At 40.6% G+C, this 17,694-nt stretch overlaps 1 protein-coding gene across 4 annotated transcripts in view; it reads left to right on the top strand.

Annotated features, from left to right (window-relative positions):
* LOC105278386 overlaps positions 1 to 17,694 on the top strand; it is a 69,348-nt gene that overhangs the window by 4,632 nt on the left and 47,022 nt on the right. For all 4 annotated transcript variants that reach the window (XM_011337430.3, XM_011337431.3, XM_026972825.1 and 1 more), the window contains one exon: positions 1,517 to 1,729. In XM_011337430.3, coding sequence (XP_011335732.1) covers positions 1,702 to 1,729 — 28 coding nt within the window. In that variant the 5' untranslated portion in view covers positions 1,517 to 1,701. The remainder of the gene's footprint in view (positions 1 to 1,516; positions 1,730 to 17,694) is intronic.

Raw genomic sequence — 17,694 nt, 5'->3', positions numbered from 1 at the left:
AGTGCCATCTGATCTGGATTCATATCAGACAGCCAAGGTCTCGGCACGAGTCTTCAACACGTCACCGGAGACCGTTCTCTCATTGTAGTTCTCGAAGTTACGGGCGTGCTTTTAATCCGACGTAAATCGGCCCTAATTGCGCAGCCGTGACAGCCGTCGATCTATGCGCAGGGCACGGATGCAGACGGCGAAATTTGTGAATCGCGTACTGCTATTTTTCTATGACGCGTCAATCGATCGTATCTCCTGGGGCGGAGAATACCCGCAAAATTGAAATGGCCGCGGAAAATCGCGGGATGGCGGGAAGGGGAGCAGGAATGCAATTTCTGCCGCGACACGAAAATTTTCGATGCCATTTCTACCGCGCCGCTGCTATTCGAGATCACTGAGCCATCGTGCCTATTTTGCAGGATTAAATCTTTGGACATGCATTCCGCTTTGGCGTATTGAATTAAGAAGAAAAGGATAGATAATGGCAATTACGCTGATGCTGAATAAGCAATTTCACACTGAACGTTTGCGAGAGAGATTCAAATATTTTAATATTTGCCTGCACGCTTATCTCGTCGCAGCGTATTACATTTCATACGAGGATTTTACAACGAATTGTCTCTCTTTCTTTTCTTCCTTTTTTCTCCCTCTATCCCCTTTCTCTTTCTCTCTTCCTGTAAAAGAAGCTTAGAGCTTTATCCTACTAAGAAAATGCGAGCATATTGTGAACAGCCATTTTAACTCTGCTAGTAAAAAGTTGATTCTAACTTCATAAGCGAACAAGAAATTGTCAGAGTAGAGTTTTAACGCTCCAAACACCAGCGAAACGAACTTTTCTTCCTCCAGTCGTGGTAAAAACCTCTTTATGTTCGTCAGTGACACTATTTTCAGTGTAATGCCGAACTTAAGTTCGGCATTATAAAATAAGTTGTAATTTACTTCACGGTCATTAAGTAAATGAAATGTTTATAAGAAGATTATTCACATAATTAAAGAAACTTAATTACTTCTAAGTACCTTTAAACCGTAGATCTAACAAGTTTCTCACGACAAAAAGTTCTTTTGAGTATATATTTGTTAGCGCTAGTTATTCAATCTTGTAACATGTTTTACGTTAGACAGATACGATTACAACGAAACCTTGAATTTGGGGGGGACTAATCTATGAAAAAACCAATTCTCGGATTAATATAATAAAAGAGCTCAATATAGAACATCTGTGGGATTTCGCATCCATCATATCAGTAATCAAACTATAACCGGACAATAGCTCAATCATATCGTACGCAGACATGCAAGAAGTTACAGTCGCAGACAATCAATCATCTCCCATTTCTCTATGAATATTGCAGTAACGACCGCCAATTTGGAGACGTTTCCGAAAAGAGAAATCGTCGAATGCTAGAAATAGCTGCGTATTCTCGCACCTATATTAAGTAATCTGCCATGATATGTACAAACTAATACATTATATAATATCCCTCGATATACTGTTGCTGGATGGAAAATTCCGCTATGTTTTCAGTGCGTGCGTGCTTCGATTCCTGGACGATGACCGACTGGCTGTCGTCACGGTGGAGATGACTACCAGGTTAGTAGCTCGTCCCGAAGACGACGACGACGACGACGAGGTCCACGAAGAAGAACGAGACTCGGCCGTGGGCTATCACTGCCACTGATAGAGCCGGCATCCCGTCGCAGCTCACATCGATGCCGACCGCCACATCCACGAAACGAGGTATGACGGAATACGTGCTATCGTTGCGGAATATCGGCGAAACGCTGATTTCAATCGATCGCAGGCGAAATCGTTTACGGTCCTCTTTTATGGGATGCTTCGTTACATTGTTCCGTGAAAAAAAATAAAAATCGTGGAACAATCGGAGTCAACTTACTGTATTATTGTTGGGGAACGATTACTAGAGAGAAGGATCTCGAGCGAACTCAACAATTCTGGTTAAGAGCTTTAAGTTGCTTACTAAGTTGAATTTGAGAACTATCTTGCACGAAAAAGTTATTCTACGTTGCGTTGCAAACGGTTTAATCCAAAACTCTCACGGTGTATACATATACATTTACAAGCTTCTAACAATTTTTTATCTTACTATGTTCCTTTTTCTCTCCCTCTGTATCTCTAATTAAAACTTTTTTAACAAATGGGATGCATCCAGAAACTTACGCAGTTTCCACGTGCAATTTACTCTACCAAGACGTACCAATGACCAAAAAAGTTTTTAATTAGAGTTGCAAGAACAAAATAAAATTATTGGAGTAATGACAAGTGTGTTACTACGACGATGTCTCTATTTTCTCTTCTGTTCCGTTCGCAATTTTACTTCTGAGAGGATCCACGTGTATCTGGTATCTCATTATAACTTGCTATGAATATCTAACGAGCGGACAATTAATCCCTGATTATATCCCGTGCTTACGTTGCCAGGATCAGTCGCTTGGACGTTCGACAATCTTTCGCAAACGCATTCACGTCGAATTCGATGCGATACTTTGCCATGCGTAGTGCAACAGTTGCCTCATTATCATATACGATTAAATTATTGAAAGAACAGTTCGCGCCTTCATCTTCCCAGTCGCACAAGTCAGATAGATTGCGGAATTGTTAGCGGCAAGTGTCGGGGCTGGAGGAGGGAGAACGGGGAAAGGAGAACGGCTAGGGATCAAGGCAGAGATGGTGGTATTTAGAACTCATTGTTCTTCCAGTGGTCGACATGCATCGGTTCGATAGAGATGTGCTCGCAGCTTCCTCGATTTGTCCGCCATTTGTCCCCTTTCGCCTTTATTCACCTGGCCGCAGCTTTTCTCGTGGGGTAGTAGTACGGTCCCTTAACGGCGCTTTATCCTTACTCCGACGCGATCTCCCCTTGAACTTTGGTATTTACCTTCTTGTGTTGCTGCTGCTTGCTCACAAACGTGGATTGACGTAGATGCACAATGATAGCGATTCTAATGCGGTTCTGCCGAACCATTACCGGGGCGCTCGTAAATCCGCCCGCTTTCGATTCACGTGAAACTAGATTCGTCGATTAACACACATCCGCCTCAGCCGACGATGCTAATCGAAGATTTTCCGACACTTGTGGCATTACATATAATACATATAATACATACACACGCGTATTAAATGTAAAATGCGTATTTATGTTTGTGTATTTGTGTGTGTGTTTTGCACTATTGCGATATTCCCAAGACAATTCGATCATAAGGCATGAATTTTGCGCGTACGTTCCGTCGATTTCTCAACGATTTCAGGACCGCGAAGAGATGAGTGTGTCAGCCACGATACCGAAAAATTCCATTCGTGAATGTCGATATGAATGTGTCGCCGTGCGGAATCTAGCGCCAATTTCTTCGCGTTTCCACACGCAGAGAACAGCGGCTTTCCTTCACGCGGGCTTGCGTGTTCATCCATGTTCCATTTGTCTCCATCTCCTTCCCATCCTCTTCACTTCCTTCCCGGGTATCGATCGTCGAACGACACCGCGAAACTTTGCGCACCCACGAGAGGTAACCTGTGGAATTGACGGAGCAAAAAGCCTCCCTCGGATCTGAGGTTTGGGGGTTGCAGATTCGCGGAGGGACTCGCATAATTCGGCGCGCCTCCTGCGCGCGGAACGCTCGCGAATACACGCGGTAGATGCAAATCGGCGAACCCGCATGGCAAACGCGTCCGCGGCACGAATCTCGCATACGAATTACCGAAAAACGATTTCTATTACGTGCACGCCACGCGCACCCGCAATACTGGGCTTGAAGTTTAATGTTCGTGGGTATACGTACGGGCTACTGAAATCGAACGTCTGTTTATTCGCGACGTATCAGCGAATGATGAGCGCAAACATTTTACGTGTTTGCGAGCCTCTTGTTTCGTCGTTTTTTTAACTTTCTTCACTTGTCTCAATTTCATCGTTGGTCTCAAATATTTTTAGGCTGAATTTATTCTGGAAAACGCTATGAAAATTGTTTTCAAGAATAACTTATAACTCTTGTTATATGATGTCAAAGTATATAAACTATGTAAAGTATATAAGTAATATGTGGTAAAATTCTTTATGTTTCCCAACAAAGTGGTACATTCAACAATGAACGTTTCAATTAGATATGAATGGAGCAGCCTTGTAAAAGTACTACGAAATTGCACTACGGATAAAAAATTAATAGCACCTCGTGTGCAAGAGTACAAATTAGAAGTGTTCCGTGAAAATTATGTCCACTGAGGGAGCATTAATAGAGGCGCGACTAAGGGCGTGACATTGCTATCAGCACTTTAATCCTCCCACATACTTTTAAATGTTCCTGACAGCGTGCGCTAAAGTGCACGCAAATATTCGACGTACATCTCACATTAGCCACGTAGCAAAACTGCTCAACACAAAATCAATTGTACGTGCAGTAGTGTTTTTACCGCCGGGCTGGCAGCGAAACCGGATGTCGATAAATAATCGCGCACATAGCATTCGCGTGCTCCGGTGAATCCGACAAGTTTGCGACAAGGGGCGGGCAAGAAAAAGTAGATCGTCGCAGAACTTCTATTGTCTTCGGCACTTCAGGTTATAGCTTGAATTTTTCAGTCTCGCCGAGGTCATGTTTACTCTGCCTATCGATCGCCGGATGTTGCAAGTACAGTGTGTAATCTACTTATGAAATCTATGGAGTTATGTAGGAACAGACCGAACGCGTATCCCGCCGCTCGCTCAGCGAAGAAGCGCGCGGCTATTCTTGTCCGTTTGAAAGAAAAGATACATTTAGTCGGAACGTGTTTTACCAATGGTCACGCGAATTAAATCGAGCTCGTTTCGACAGATATGTTTTGCTTGAGACGGTATATCATCTCGCTTAATTCAAATCAGAGCATCGCGACAATGCGATATTGAACAATTCGGGAGTATTTTCGCGTCAAAGAACACTGACGATCTCCTGAAAAACATTAGCACGCTGTTGCAGGTCCAGTCAACCGGCTATCGATTGATGAAATTTGCGGCGAGATAATGGTATTAGCGTATTAAAATTGTTTCTCGATAATCCCGTCTGCGTTCGTAAGCTTTTTGTCGTTCATGCTCATCGATCATGTCAGTCGAGGCACTCGGGTGTCTGGGAAATGAACAGTTACGTAAAAGCGTTCCGTAGCTAATTCGGACTCCGTGGAAAATTCCGTGGGATATCGAAACAGTGAGAAATACGCTCCATCTCTATCCACCTGGCTATGCGCAGAATTCAAGGTGTCAATTAGGCAAGAACTTCGACGTCTCATGTCAGTCCTTTATCGAGGGATATTTCGAGGTCTCAAACGTATACTCTCTGACACGCATTCTTCAAGATTGCTTTCGTACAGTTGATTTTTTCGAGCAAACTCCGCACAGTTTGTTTACTCGCGGATCCTCAAATTTTTTTCCGATTTAGTACCGATTCATACTGGAGTCATACTGGATGATGTTTCAATTCTAATAACGTAAAGCTGTTGCACACCGCTTGCAAGCACACTTTTCAGTGGCACTTCAACGCGGCTGTACGCTATTTACGTAAATGCGCGTTTGAATTGCCACTTGATTTCCCTATGAGTGATTCTATTGAACCGAAGGAACGCATTTGAAAAGATTTTTCAAGATTTCATCTTGTTTGCATGATTTCATCTTGTTTGGATTCAATGGACTCTGATGAGAGTATCTTTCTTATCAAATATCTTCCTTAGTGTATTTTTTATGGAGCATTATTCGCTGCACGCAGCTGCAGTTATATCTGTCTTCAAATTACCTGTATTTGTCCCTTTATTCTGATTTATCATGATAATTGGCATAATAATATTTTATTTACTATGAACGGTACAATGATGAATGTTATATTGTCGTTTTATATAAAAACAGTCGCGAGAAGCGAGATAATGGAATTAATTAGAAAAGGAAACATCTATTTTAATATGCACAATTAATTTTCTTTGTCTATTTTAGCATGTGATAATCGATTCTTAATTTCAAAGTAGGACATTTAAATGTAGGACGTAGGACAAGTATATGCGATTGTAGGATTGAAAGTAGGACGTGTGACAACTCTTCGAGCTAGGCCCTACTACCAGCTAGTATTTCGCAACTTTAGCTTTCGGCGCACGTGTATATAGTAAAATTACACGAGCAATAAAGGACGATTTCGTTTGTTGTAAAACGAAACATGCGAGCGCATACCTCAAGTGACGTCAGGCGACATCAGGATTGAGTAAAAAGTTATTCGCGTGAAGCGAATGTTGTTTCGAGAATGACGACCAGAAGAGTCTCGAATTTCGATCTGGAGAGACAATCTTGAAACAACGAGCAAAAAATTGTGGTCGAGGATCCCACTGTCAGCGGGAATCAAACGCTGCTTCCGACTTTATCAGCGAAAAGGAACCGAGTTAGGGAGAATCTGATAAAGGAAGTAAACTAAGAGGCTTCGGGTGCACCGGACCGTTAAAAGGAAACCGAAAAACCCACCCCCGTCAAGGGGCATGCAGCAGCGAAATCGTGGAGACGGTCGACGAGGCGTGAAATTCGTCGATAATGGACCGGGAAGCTCTTTCTTCTCCGTCTGCACATGAAGCTGCCGAAAGGATATACGGAAAGCTGCTTGAACGCGGGGGAATCCCAAAGAGAGCAAGCGAACAACGAGCAAAAACGTTGGAGCTCGTGTTATCAAGTGCAACGACGTGTGATGCGACACGTCACTCAATTCGAATATTCGTTATTGCGAGCCAATTTTTGATACAACGTGTGACTTCAACTTATCTATTTGCGTAGTATAACATATAATCAAATGGCTGTAGCCCATTTTGTTAGGAATATCCATTGTGCATTCCTCAGTTGTTCCGATGGAAAGTAGCTACTTTAATTACCGGTCTCTCTCTCTCTCTCTCTCTCTCTGCATTGGAAATTCCTCAGTCTACCGTCGAGTTATTTAAAGTTACCGAACTTTGCGGCTTAATTATCGCGTTATAACTTTCGATTAATATTCCTTATGAAGGAGGTTGTAAAATCTTTCACTCTCTCTTTCTTTCTCTTTTTCTATCAAAACAAATGAAAAAGTAGAAAATACAGTTAAAATTTGTGTAAATATTCCAATATCTTTGCCATTGTAATGAAACAATGATGTCCAAAGACATATTGAATATTGAGAATGAGATGATAAAGACTTAAGGTTCCGATTGCGGTTTAGTGCTCTACGAGAATTGCTGACAAAAGTTTAATCACGGCGTAAAAGTTATCGGAATCGCAGGAAAATTTTCCGACACCAATCAGGCCGTCAGAGTAGAAATCCACGTGATTCCGATTGTTTGTCGACTGCACGTTGCAACAATTACAATTAAGGTTACGATGGAGGAGCTTACTCTATCATCCAACGTTCGTTTTATTGACATCGCAATATTGGAAATATTGATCAAAGTTAATACGCGTTCCGGGAGACACGGCGATCCATTAATCACGTTAATTTCACGGGACAGGACGAGCGCTGCAGACTGGAAGCACAAGCCGCTTATTTAGAAACAAATGTACGTTTGCACGGAGATATAAAATTAAATCTAAAAGCACGATGCATATTGTTATTCGAACGCTATTAAAATCGCCTACTAAAATTATTCGCATACATTATTAAAATCGATCAGCGTAAATTTTCATTTAACTATCGTTGCAGTCGGGACGTGGAACGCAGTATCGTCCATTATCAGCGCCGTAGCTCTCACATGCATGATCCGCATGATTCGCATTCGGGGGAAGATCAAAAAGGTTATTACAACATGATAGAGTTTACACAAGTTGAAGTTTAACGATAACGGATAGTGCGGTGGTGAAGCATCTGTAGCCGAATATTATTTCAAAAACACTCGACGGGGCGAGTCTCGTGGCTCGAGAATCTCCAAAGTTCAATTAAACGCGTGGCCCGAAGCCGAAACGGAAATTCAACCGCTGCTCGCCACACATCACGGCTGTCGAATTAAAATGTTATAGTTGAGAAGCATATTAGCGCGCTACTAACCACCGTGTGTGTCAATATTATTTTTAGCGGTCGACGCGCGCGTTACTGGAATTTCGAGCAAGCTCAATTCCGCTTCCGAACTCGGCGCGCGTCCACGACGACGATTGTAAGGGGAGATGGAAATGCAACGCGATCTCCCCAAAACATTTTGCGGTGACGATGATTACAGCGACGTGCGTCCACATGCGGCAGGATAAACGCAGAGGACGCTCGTCTGGAAATAACGTCCCCTAAAATTAGCGAGGCATCACGTGCTTTCGTCCTGGCTAGGCGCGCGATGCGCGAATTGAGAGTCACTGAGGCTTTTAAATCAGCCCCCTCTGCCCTTCTCCGCCATCCCCCGCCCCGTGCGTTGTTTAGTTGCTCGTCTCCGGCCAGATAAGCCACGTTAAAAATACACCGCGACACCCCTGGCTCTTCTGCCTCTTCTGCTCCGAGAAGATCTCCACCCGGCGACTACAATGCTTTCATGTCCGCTCTTTCCTCCCTGTTTCATTTTCATTCGCGTCACCTCTCCCTTAATCTCCCTCTGTCTTTTTCTCTCCCCCATTTCTTTCTACTTCTCTCTCATTGATTTCTACTTGATTCTTTCGCGCGATTTTGAGGGAAAAGGTCAGCAGAGCGCCAAAGCGAGATCTGCTAAGGGTATCTTCTACACCGGATTTGATGGCGCAAGAAGAAGATATAGTTTAACGGATAGAGACGGTGGCGGAGATTTGACGTCGCCGTAAACATGATTCGGGAGGAGGTGGAACGATAACGCGGCGCATAGGGGGTGACAGACGGGGTGACGGACGATGCTTTTCGCAAAAGCATCCACAAACGCGGCCACAATGATACGATGATATCTACGGATTACCGTGAAAATATCCGTGGAAATTCATCCATCGCTCGTTATCGGGGCGTTGCGAATTCACTCCTGCATGGAAGTCATTATCAGCGGGCTCGCGCTCGCTTGCGGATGATATCGTGGCTGGCATCCCCCGCCGCGGCTTTAATTACCGGCCGTCGAATTGAGTTATGCGTCTCTCTCAGTGCGTGCTCCGCGGTTTCGGTATAACGTTTGGTCTTATTACTAATTAATTCAGACCAATTAACTGCTGCGCGACAGGTTCTCGCGTCTCTCACGTGTCAATACGCGGTTGGTCTTTGAAGGGGTGCGGGGGTGACAAAGACCAGGTCTCTTGCAGCAGTTTGCAGCGAGGTAACAAAATGGCCGGTCTCGCCGTACTGGCGACACGCCACTTAATCATATTCGGAGCGCCTGACATAAATAAATTTGAATAAATTAGACTAGCATTTCTTTGACCTCTTTTCTTTGGCCGACCTGCGTTTTGCATATCGGAAGTGAGGATACGTAATAATGAAACGAAGTAAATAAAATAACAGCCTCCCATGGATATGGCTTCCTTCTCGCGATCGTGCTACAATTCTCGCGGGATATGTACGCCGTGTATGTCCAGGCATGTTTATCATATATTGGCATATATTAATTACAATGCGGTTATTAATTATACGACGCGCGCGGGAAACGAAATTAATAACATATAGGAATTAATAACATTTTCCCAAAATATTTAGCCAATTTGGGCAAGCAGGATTAGTCGCAAATGATAATTTAAATATGGAAATAATCGAATAAGCGATGATACATGTAGCGCACGGGATATGTCACATAGCATTTTCCATGCTTGAAGCTGTTTAATAGGTCAGGTTAATTAGAGCTACGCTAACGGATGTGAATTAGCCACTGTACGAATACTCTTCTCTCTCTCTCTCTCTCTCTCTCTCTTTTTCTCCTCTTTGGTCATCTCTGCCATGCGTTTTAATTTTATTTTAACAAATTATGATTTTGATCAATATTCGCTCCAATGCGCGTTTTATTATCGATAAAACATTGCTTTTATATGTTGCTCTATAAAGTTTTATTAAAATTTTAACTCGCGGCCATAAAAATATTTGAAAAATTGTCGCCGCTGTATAAAACGTTAATTTTATTTCACTCAAACTATGCGCAGAATCATAAAACATGGGCATGTGTGGATGACTATGTAATAATATTCATCTATCCAGAGATATATAACTATAGTTTTGGTTGCACGAACAATCAAGTTGAAGACTATTGCATCTCTCTATGGATCAATCCATTTTTTATGCATGTTCATCGATCTGAAATATTGCATAATACATTGAGTTGCTTTCTACATGACTACTGCAGTAACTGTTACAAAACAGAATTTCCAAAGATCGATTAAATAAGATCTATGGTACTTGCATGAAAGTAATGCTGAAAATATAATCGTTGCGTCTCTTTGAAGCAGTGAAACCTTACAAATATAAAATATTAGTAGACAGTAGCATGGTATTCCATTTTTTGTACTTTCTGTTCCTTTTTCTCGCCTTGTCGCGAGCCACTCGCTTCCTTTCATGTCGGCCACCGTAATAAGTTGTCTTAAAGCGCACTTCGAGGTTCTTCTCTTAAACCTATCGTGCAATAAAAGGAGCGAGGACCGTGAGCGACGAGAACGAGAAATATGAGAACAAGACGAGATCAGCCGCGAACTCAATGTACATTACCGAATTAACGCACAATGACGGAATGAAGCACGGCGGTGCAAAATTACAACAAGAAAAAGGACGCTCCGTCGACCATCGCGTCGCTCTCGAAATGCCGCCCTTCCGCACCCAAGGTGACCCAGAAAGTCATTTGAATTTAAGCCGGGCTGCGATAAATGGCAAACTTCGTCGACAACCAGAATAGGACGTAGATTAACTGCGCTTTGTACCGCGGATCGATACGGTTACAATGAAACAGAAAGGCTAATGGATTTGAAACATGAGTTTTCGTGTTTTTTTTTTGGGAGATTTTCATGAGTTTGGTGTTTCGTGAGTGGAGTGTCCTATTTTTCTCGGCGAAGAATCCCGCAAAGCGGGACATTTCGACTCGGCACGGGAAGGGGCACGGGAAAACGCGGACTGATGTCATATTTTATTTTATCGGTGAACACGTACGATTCGCGTTGCCTTTTTGCCTTAGCCGTGTAGAACGTAAATTCGTTCGTTGCAAATGACTGCGATGCGCGAAAAGTAGAGCTGCAGTTTCGCGCCCGCGATTGGGAAAGGTAGTGGCGCGGCGATCCATCCATTTACGCGATTCGGCGGCCGTGAGCGGTCGAAAGTGGTTCGCCATGTCAAAACTTTCTGACTTAAATATACGAGGCCTTTCGCATTCCCTGACTATCATAGCTGGCTTTTTCGACGATAACGCCGGCTATCTCGTTCTGCTCAAGTTTGTTCGCGGCCTTAAGCCGTTTCAGTGCTCAAACTGCGGGAACCACCCTCTTCAACCCTCTCGAGCATGGAACTGAAATGATCGCGGTTGTCATTCTTCGCTGATGCGAACATTGTCATGGGCGCTTTGACACCAAAATAGTCAGCTTGCTCTACGTTCCGTACATCTAGCTCATCTTCTATGCTTGAGGAATCTGTTTTAATTAATGCCGGAATTTCTTTTAATGACTTCTGCACTAACAAGTTAACACAGAAGTAAAAAGCAAGTTCTGTTGTTCCGTTTGTTTCAAAAGCTTTGCCGTAACACATTCAACCGATACAAATCATCCTGCGCGGCAAAATTGCGCTACATTTATCATATTCTTTTGTCTATCTGTCTTCGTGCAATTTTGATGCATAAGTCGAACGAACTATACCTTATTCCATTGTAATACATAAAACCATAAATAAAGCCTTGTTCAAAAAGTACCGTCGCTTTTGCTGAAAACGTTCAATAAACTCATCCATTTTTTATTAACAGCTAAGTAGCATTGAAAACTATAATATTAATATATTGTTATCGAAATGTGTAGTAACAGCAAATAGCTTAATTCACGTACAATCAGGATGCATTGTAGCAACGTGGCCGCTTAAATGATTCACACGTGATTTCGTAGCTACCTTAATCAGGATTCCAGCAGAAAGGGGATAATCGTTACGGCCGTCGTTACTATCGCTATTATCGTCTACGTCTGTTTCTTCGTTACGTCTTAAAGTCCTAACGATACTATAACAGTTACGAGCTATCCTTGTAGTATGCAAGGTATTACCTCCACCGTGGCTCGCACGAGCATGGTATAAGCAGCTGTGGAAGTCACGCCTGTAATATAACTCAATGAGGCTCACAAGCGTGTCATCCACTATTTAATATACACTTAAGCACTTATTAATATTAACCACACGTGCCCTGAAATGACATACAGTGTACGTGACGGCCCTTTCCCGCCAAACTTGTCGAAAACATGCTACGCTGTCATTCTGTTGCAGTTTACAACAATATACGTGCGTTTATATCGCAATATTATCTTCTATTTATCAGAGTAATCTTATCTAATCTTTATTTTTTATATTTTCGGTTCGTTGCAAAATACTATGGGCAGACTGGTTTCGTGCTGCCGCAGCCGATCAATTGTCGGTGCAAGTGGTCAACTAAACTGCGATAGCTTTTAAACGTAAATACGTGATATATTAATGAAGTCGGTTAAAAATACGGTAAAATTACCATCTTAAAAGAACTTTAAGTAATGTATATAATATTATAATTACTTTATTTTGTGACACTTGTATATATATATATATATACATATATATACAAGTATATATATATATACACAAGTGTATATATATATATATATATATACAGGGTGTCCCGGGTTTTAACCGACAAACTGCGGGAGCATATTCTACTAGTGGAAATAAGAAAAAATTCTTATATCGAGTTTGCTTAGAAATGCTTTATTACAAAGTTATAAACCAATATTGAAAAGAAATATGAGATAAGTAACAACGGATTTTTTCACAAAAATAAAAATTATCTACGCAATGATTTAGTGACGCATTTCAAAATGTTGTCCTTGCACATCGATACAAGCTAAACATCGACGTAGTACAGAATTTGTTACGGTACGACATTCCTGAAAATTTTGTTGCATCTCAGTAACTGAATTAGTAATTCGTTGCTTTAAATCTATCTGGTACTCTCCTGTTAGGAAATCTACGTTGATACTCTCGTACGGCAGCTCGTGCATTTCCGTCACAGAATCCGTACACGAAATGAATATCAGTGTATTCCTCATTTGAAAACACTTTTGGCATTCTGATAGTAATTGCTAGTTGACACGACGATTGAAATCTAACAGCTACTGTTGTGAAAGTAACAATCATACTGAATCGTTTCAACATAGTGAACATGAATACATGTGAATACACATAACATAAACATCTTCGACCTTCCAAATTCTACACTATGTTCCGTTGTTACTTATCTCATATTTCTTTTCAATATTGGTTTATAACTTTGTAATAAAGCATTTCTAAGCAAACTCGATATAAGAATTTTTTCTTATTTCCACTAGTAGAATATGCTCCCGCAGTTTGTCGGTTAAAACCCGGGACACCCTGTATATATAGCGGTAATAAGAGAAATAAGCTTTTATATTTATGTTAGTTTTATTATTCTACGATTATCATTAATTGAGACGGTTTCGAGAAAAACATTTGGTACACCCTCAGAAAGGATTTCTGATAACAAGACGAAAAATATTCTTGACTAATTTAATCGTATTACAAGTATAAAAAATATGAAAATAAAACAATTTTTAATTTAAATCAGTAATTTCTATTCTTCTCTCTCGAATTAAATAAGATTGTCTTACTGTCTTGAGACAAGAGTAACATGTACAAATTTATGCTTATATATTCTTGTATGTAGAATAATTTGATATTAGCGCCACTTTATAGTAAGCTTTGTCGATGTCGATGCATCATTTTCTCACAGTCGCTCGTCGACTCGGCGCTTCTGCGTCCTTTATTCGAATAAAACGGCCAATATTTATGTGTTGCAATCGAAAATCGGGAAAGTGTTTCTGTGTATTTCTGTGTTTCTGTTATTTACAATGAATAAGTGCAATACTCTACAAGAAATATTAAAAGATATGGAAATGTAAGTAAGTATATACAATATACTTACTTGAGAAATAAGATTCGAGATAAGACATTTCTATATCTTTTAATATTTCTTGTAGAGTATTGCACTTATTCATTGTAAATAACAGAAACACTTTCCCGATTTTCGATTGCAACACATAAATATTGGCCGTTTTGTGCAGATTCTACAAATTCTCTTAGAAGAATAGAATAAGATGTCTTTTAGATCTCACAATATTCTTAAATCAAGAATATTTTGAACTTGCTACAAATTTGTATCTAAATCCTTCTGAGAAAATGAATGAGATAGCACCAAGATTATTTGAATCTAGATTTTCGAATTTTCTATTCAAGATTAAAATATGCTTCTTTTCAATAATAAATATGATTGTCGCTATAGCGATCTTATTTTATGATAGATTAAAGAGTAATAGCATTAAGTCCAGAAATCTTTTCTGTGGGTGTATAAAATGTTTGTGGAAGAGGAAAAATCTTCGAGCCAACAGTATAGAAATTTTTCATTTTACAAATATTTTCACACGACTAAAAGGGCGGGGGGTGTGATAGGAGAATCGCGAAACGAATAGGCACCATTTGCACGAACTACAACCCGACTAATGTAACTTAAGATCTCTCTTGGGGAACCGTTGCCTAAGCTGCTATTTTGGGAACAGGATCGTTTGGAATTATCGAGAATTTATTCGAACACTTGCCGACAAATTGCAAGTTAACCCACCATGAAGCATAACGATGGAGAAACGTATTGGGAATTAAGCTTTCTCTAGTAAAAATATCGAGGGCGATTTAATAGTGTTTTGCAAATTCCCAAGTGTTATTAATATTATATGTATAACATATCCTGATGAAAATAAATTTAAAGTTTAAAGAAGATTTCTCTTTTCTGAAATTTAAATCGTGAAATTTAATTCTTCTTTCATCGCTTATAATTTTTAATTTTTTATTAATATCGTATTGATATTTTATTAATATTATTAATATCTTAATAATTCTATTGTAAAAGTAATCAATTTCAATTTTATCAGAGAATTTGTCATTAGAGTTTAAATAGTAGACTGTCGGGTACCATGCGTAATTAGCAGTAGAATGCACGACTGTAACCCGATTTCATCATCTTGTTATGCCAACGTTGCAGCAATTAATCCTTACAAGTTTACTGCCTGGAAAGTCAATATCTAGATAGTACCATTATGTAATGTGCAAAATTATGGCTCGCGTGGTGATATTGTTGCTCATTCCACGATAATTTATCGCCACTCGCACAGTTCTGATTATTAATCGAACTAGGAACGTGGACATGCGTGCAGGATATGTTACGGCAACGAAAAGGGATAAATGGGTCGTTTCAAAAATTGAATTTTACCCTGGTCTGCGGCCGAACGATAATTGAATTGACGATACACACATACATCGCGTACGCTAATGTATTACGCGTTTATGTACACGGAAAATCCTGGAAAGCAGAGGGAAGCAACTGCCGTGCACACAAGATATAGAGCGAACCACGCGAACATTAATAAGTCGTTTCGTCCCCTAACCGCCCTGAGAAACTGTTCCCTAAATCTTTCATATTTCCTTCTTCACCGTGTGAGTGAGCGTCCCTGATCCCTGGCGTCGTTCATCGTGCGATAGCGTATCTCCCTCGCGTTCGTTGTTTTATTTAGCTCGGTATACGCACTTTCACTCTCTCAGCGAAATTTATACGCGCAAATATTTGCGGAATTGTAGATGCCTCATTTTTAAACAGAGGAGTACGCATGTATTTACATGCATCATTTACTCTTACTGAAAAAAAACTTGTTACTAATTTATTTGCCCGTATAAATTGCAAAATAAAAATCTGAATGTAAATAGATAACGTAAAAGCTTGCTTTTATAATTAATTTTGATTGATTTTACCTTCGCGAGAAAACTAATTTTAATCTGCGTCGTCAAGATGTTTAATATTAAAAATTTGCGAGTGGCAGGGACTTTCCTGTTCTCCACCGAGCAGAAATTGATTATACATTTTTTACAGAGATCACGACCATATATCCGATGATTTTCAGATACTTGCGCACAATTATCGCATAACCGAGGCTTTCAAAGACATCACAAATTGATAAATTTGATATTATTAACAGCTTAAAAGAGGCTACTAATGGTTTCATTCTTCATGATTTATATAATGTTTCAACGTCCAGCTTAATATTGATCTTGCGAAAGCAGACACGGAGAGTTAATTTTCGTCATTATTGCGCTTTTGAAAGCAAATTTCGAGCTTAATTCCAAATTTCATCAAACAAAATCAGGAGAATAAATAAAGTAACATTGAAACATCATTTGTCAGCAAGGATATACGTATATATTTTTTAAAAGCAGGAGACCTATTTCTGGACGTTGGATAACGAGCGCGGACCGATATTACGTCCTGGGGGCTAATCTCTCACGCCGAGTGCGAGCTTTCGCTTCTCTTCGCGCTTCATGCGAAAGCGCGCACATATCGCTTGGCAGTGATCCTCGCCGTGGCGAGGGGGTATATTTCGCGGCGCCGTGTGTGCTTCCAAGAGAGAGTAGGATCATTCCAGGGACGGCTCAACGCTGGCCGCGCGAGTGGCGGGCCCTCGAGTATAATTAGATGTCCCAGTTTACTACGCGGCATGTCATTATGGAATCCGTTCGCCAGCAACGAATGTACGCGTCCGCACGTTATACGGCCCGTGTGCGCGCTTCGCTCAATAATAAGTTCTCTACACACGTACGTGTACATGTGCATGTACATGTATTATATCACGTGCAGGCAAAAGTTTAACAAATTTGACCCGGGTAACTCGAGCCACGCTGCCGCTATTATTCTCGATAAACGTTGTAATAAGTACTCGCTACCGTGGCAGTAAAGCCGTTATTATGGATGTAAGAATCAAGATTGGATTAAAGTATACTCTGGAGAGAGAAAAGAGGAAGAAGACTTCTGGGACATACATATAGTATATATTTTCATAGCTTTCAATTTTAATTAAATTTCAACTTTGTCCAATTCGCACATATAATCTCAGGTTTCAAAGTCCAGTATAAAGAAGAATTCTTCATGGAAATAATAATTAAATACGAACGTTTTATTAACATTTTCACTTAAATTGTAGCATGCTATTGTCGTACAAAGGTTTTCAACATTTTCTTTGCGTTTTTCCCTGTGTGATCTTTATGTAGCGAGTTTGTTAAGTATGATAAATATGTTCCCTAAATCTATATAAAATTTACCTCATAAATTGTTTATATTGTAAACTTCTCGAGTTTTTGTAAAACCACAAGAAATTACTTATTGCATCCCGTTCAATTGCGGTTTTCAAATATATCAGAGAGTCAGATTATAATGAATAAGCCTGTCGGAAGAAGTCAGGACAGAGGACTCGCGAGACCAATTTCCGCAGCACTCGTCCTGTCGCATTTAATGACATACGCCCGCTCGTCCTTCACCTGTGGCTCGGTAGAACCCCTATATATAGTTTGGTCATCTATGAAATAACTTTTTGCCATTTTCCTGCCGCCGATTGCCACCGATAGCCCGAGTGCACGTCAGAAGATTGAAAGATGGCACGTGCAGTCGCATTCTTCTCCCACACCTTGACGAGGAAAACTAGGCAGTGTTTTTTGATAAATTATTCTAAATTGGACTGCTCATTACTCATAATTTCCCTCGAGAAGCGTTTTAAAAAT

Source organism: Ooceraea biroi, chromosome 10 (genome assembly GCF_003672135.1).
Source record: "Ooceraea biroi isolate clonal line C1 chromosome 10, Obir_v5.4, whole genome shotgun sequence".
NCBI classification, from domain to species: Eukaryota; Metazoa; Arthropoda; class Insecta; order Hymenoptera; family Formicidae; genus Ooceraea; species Ooceraea biroi.
This window is presented reverse-complemented; position numbering and strand designations above follow the sequence as displayed.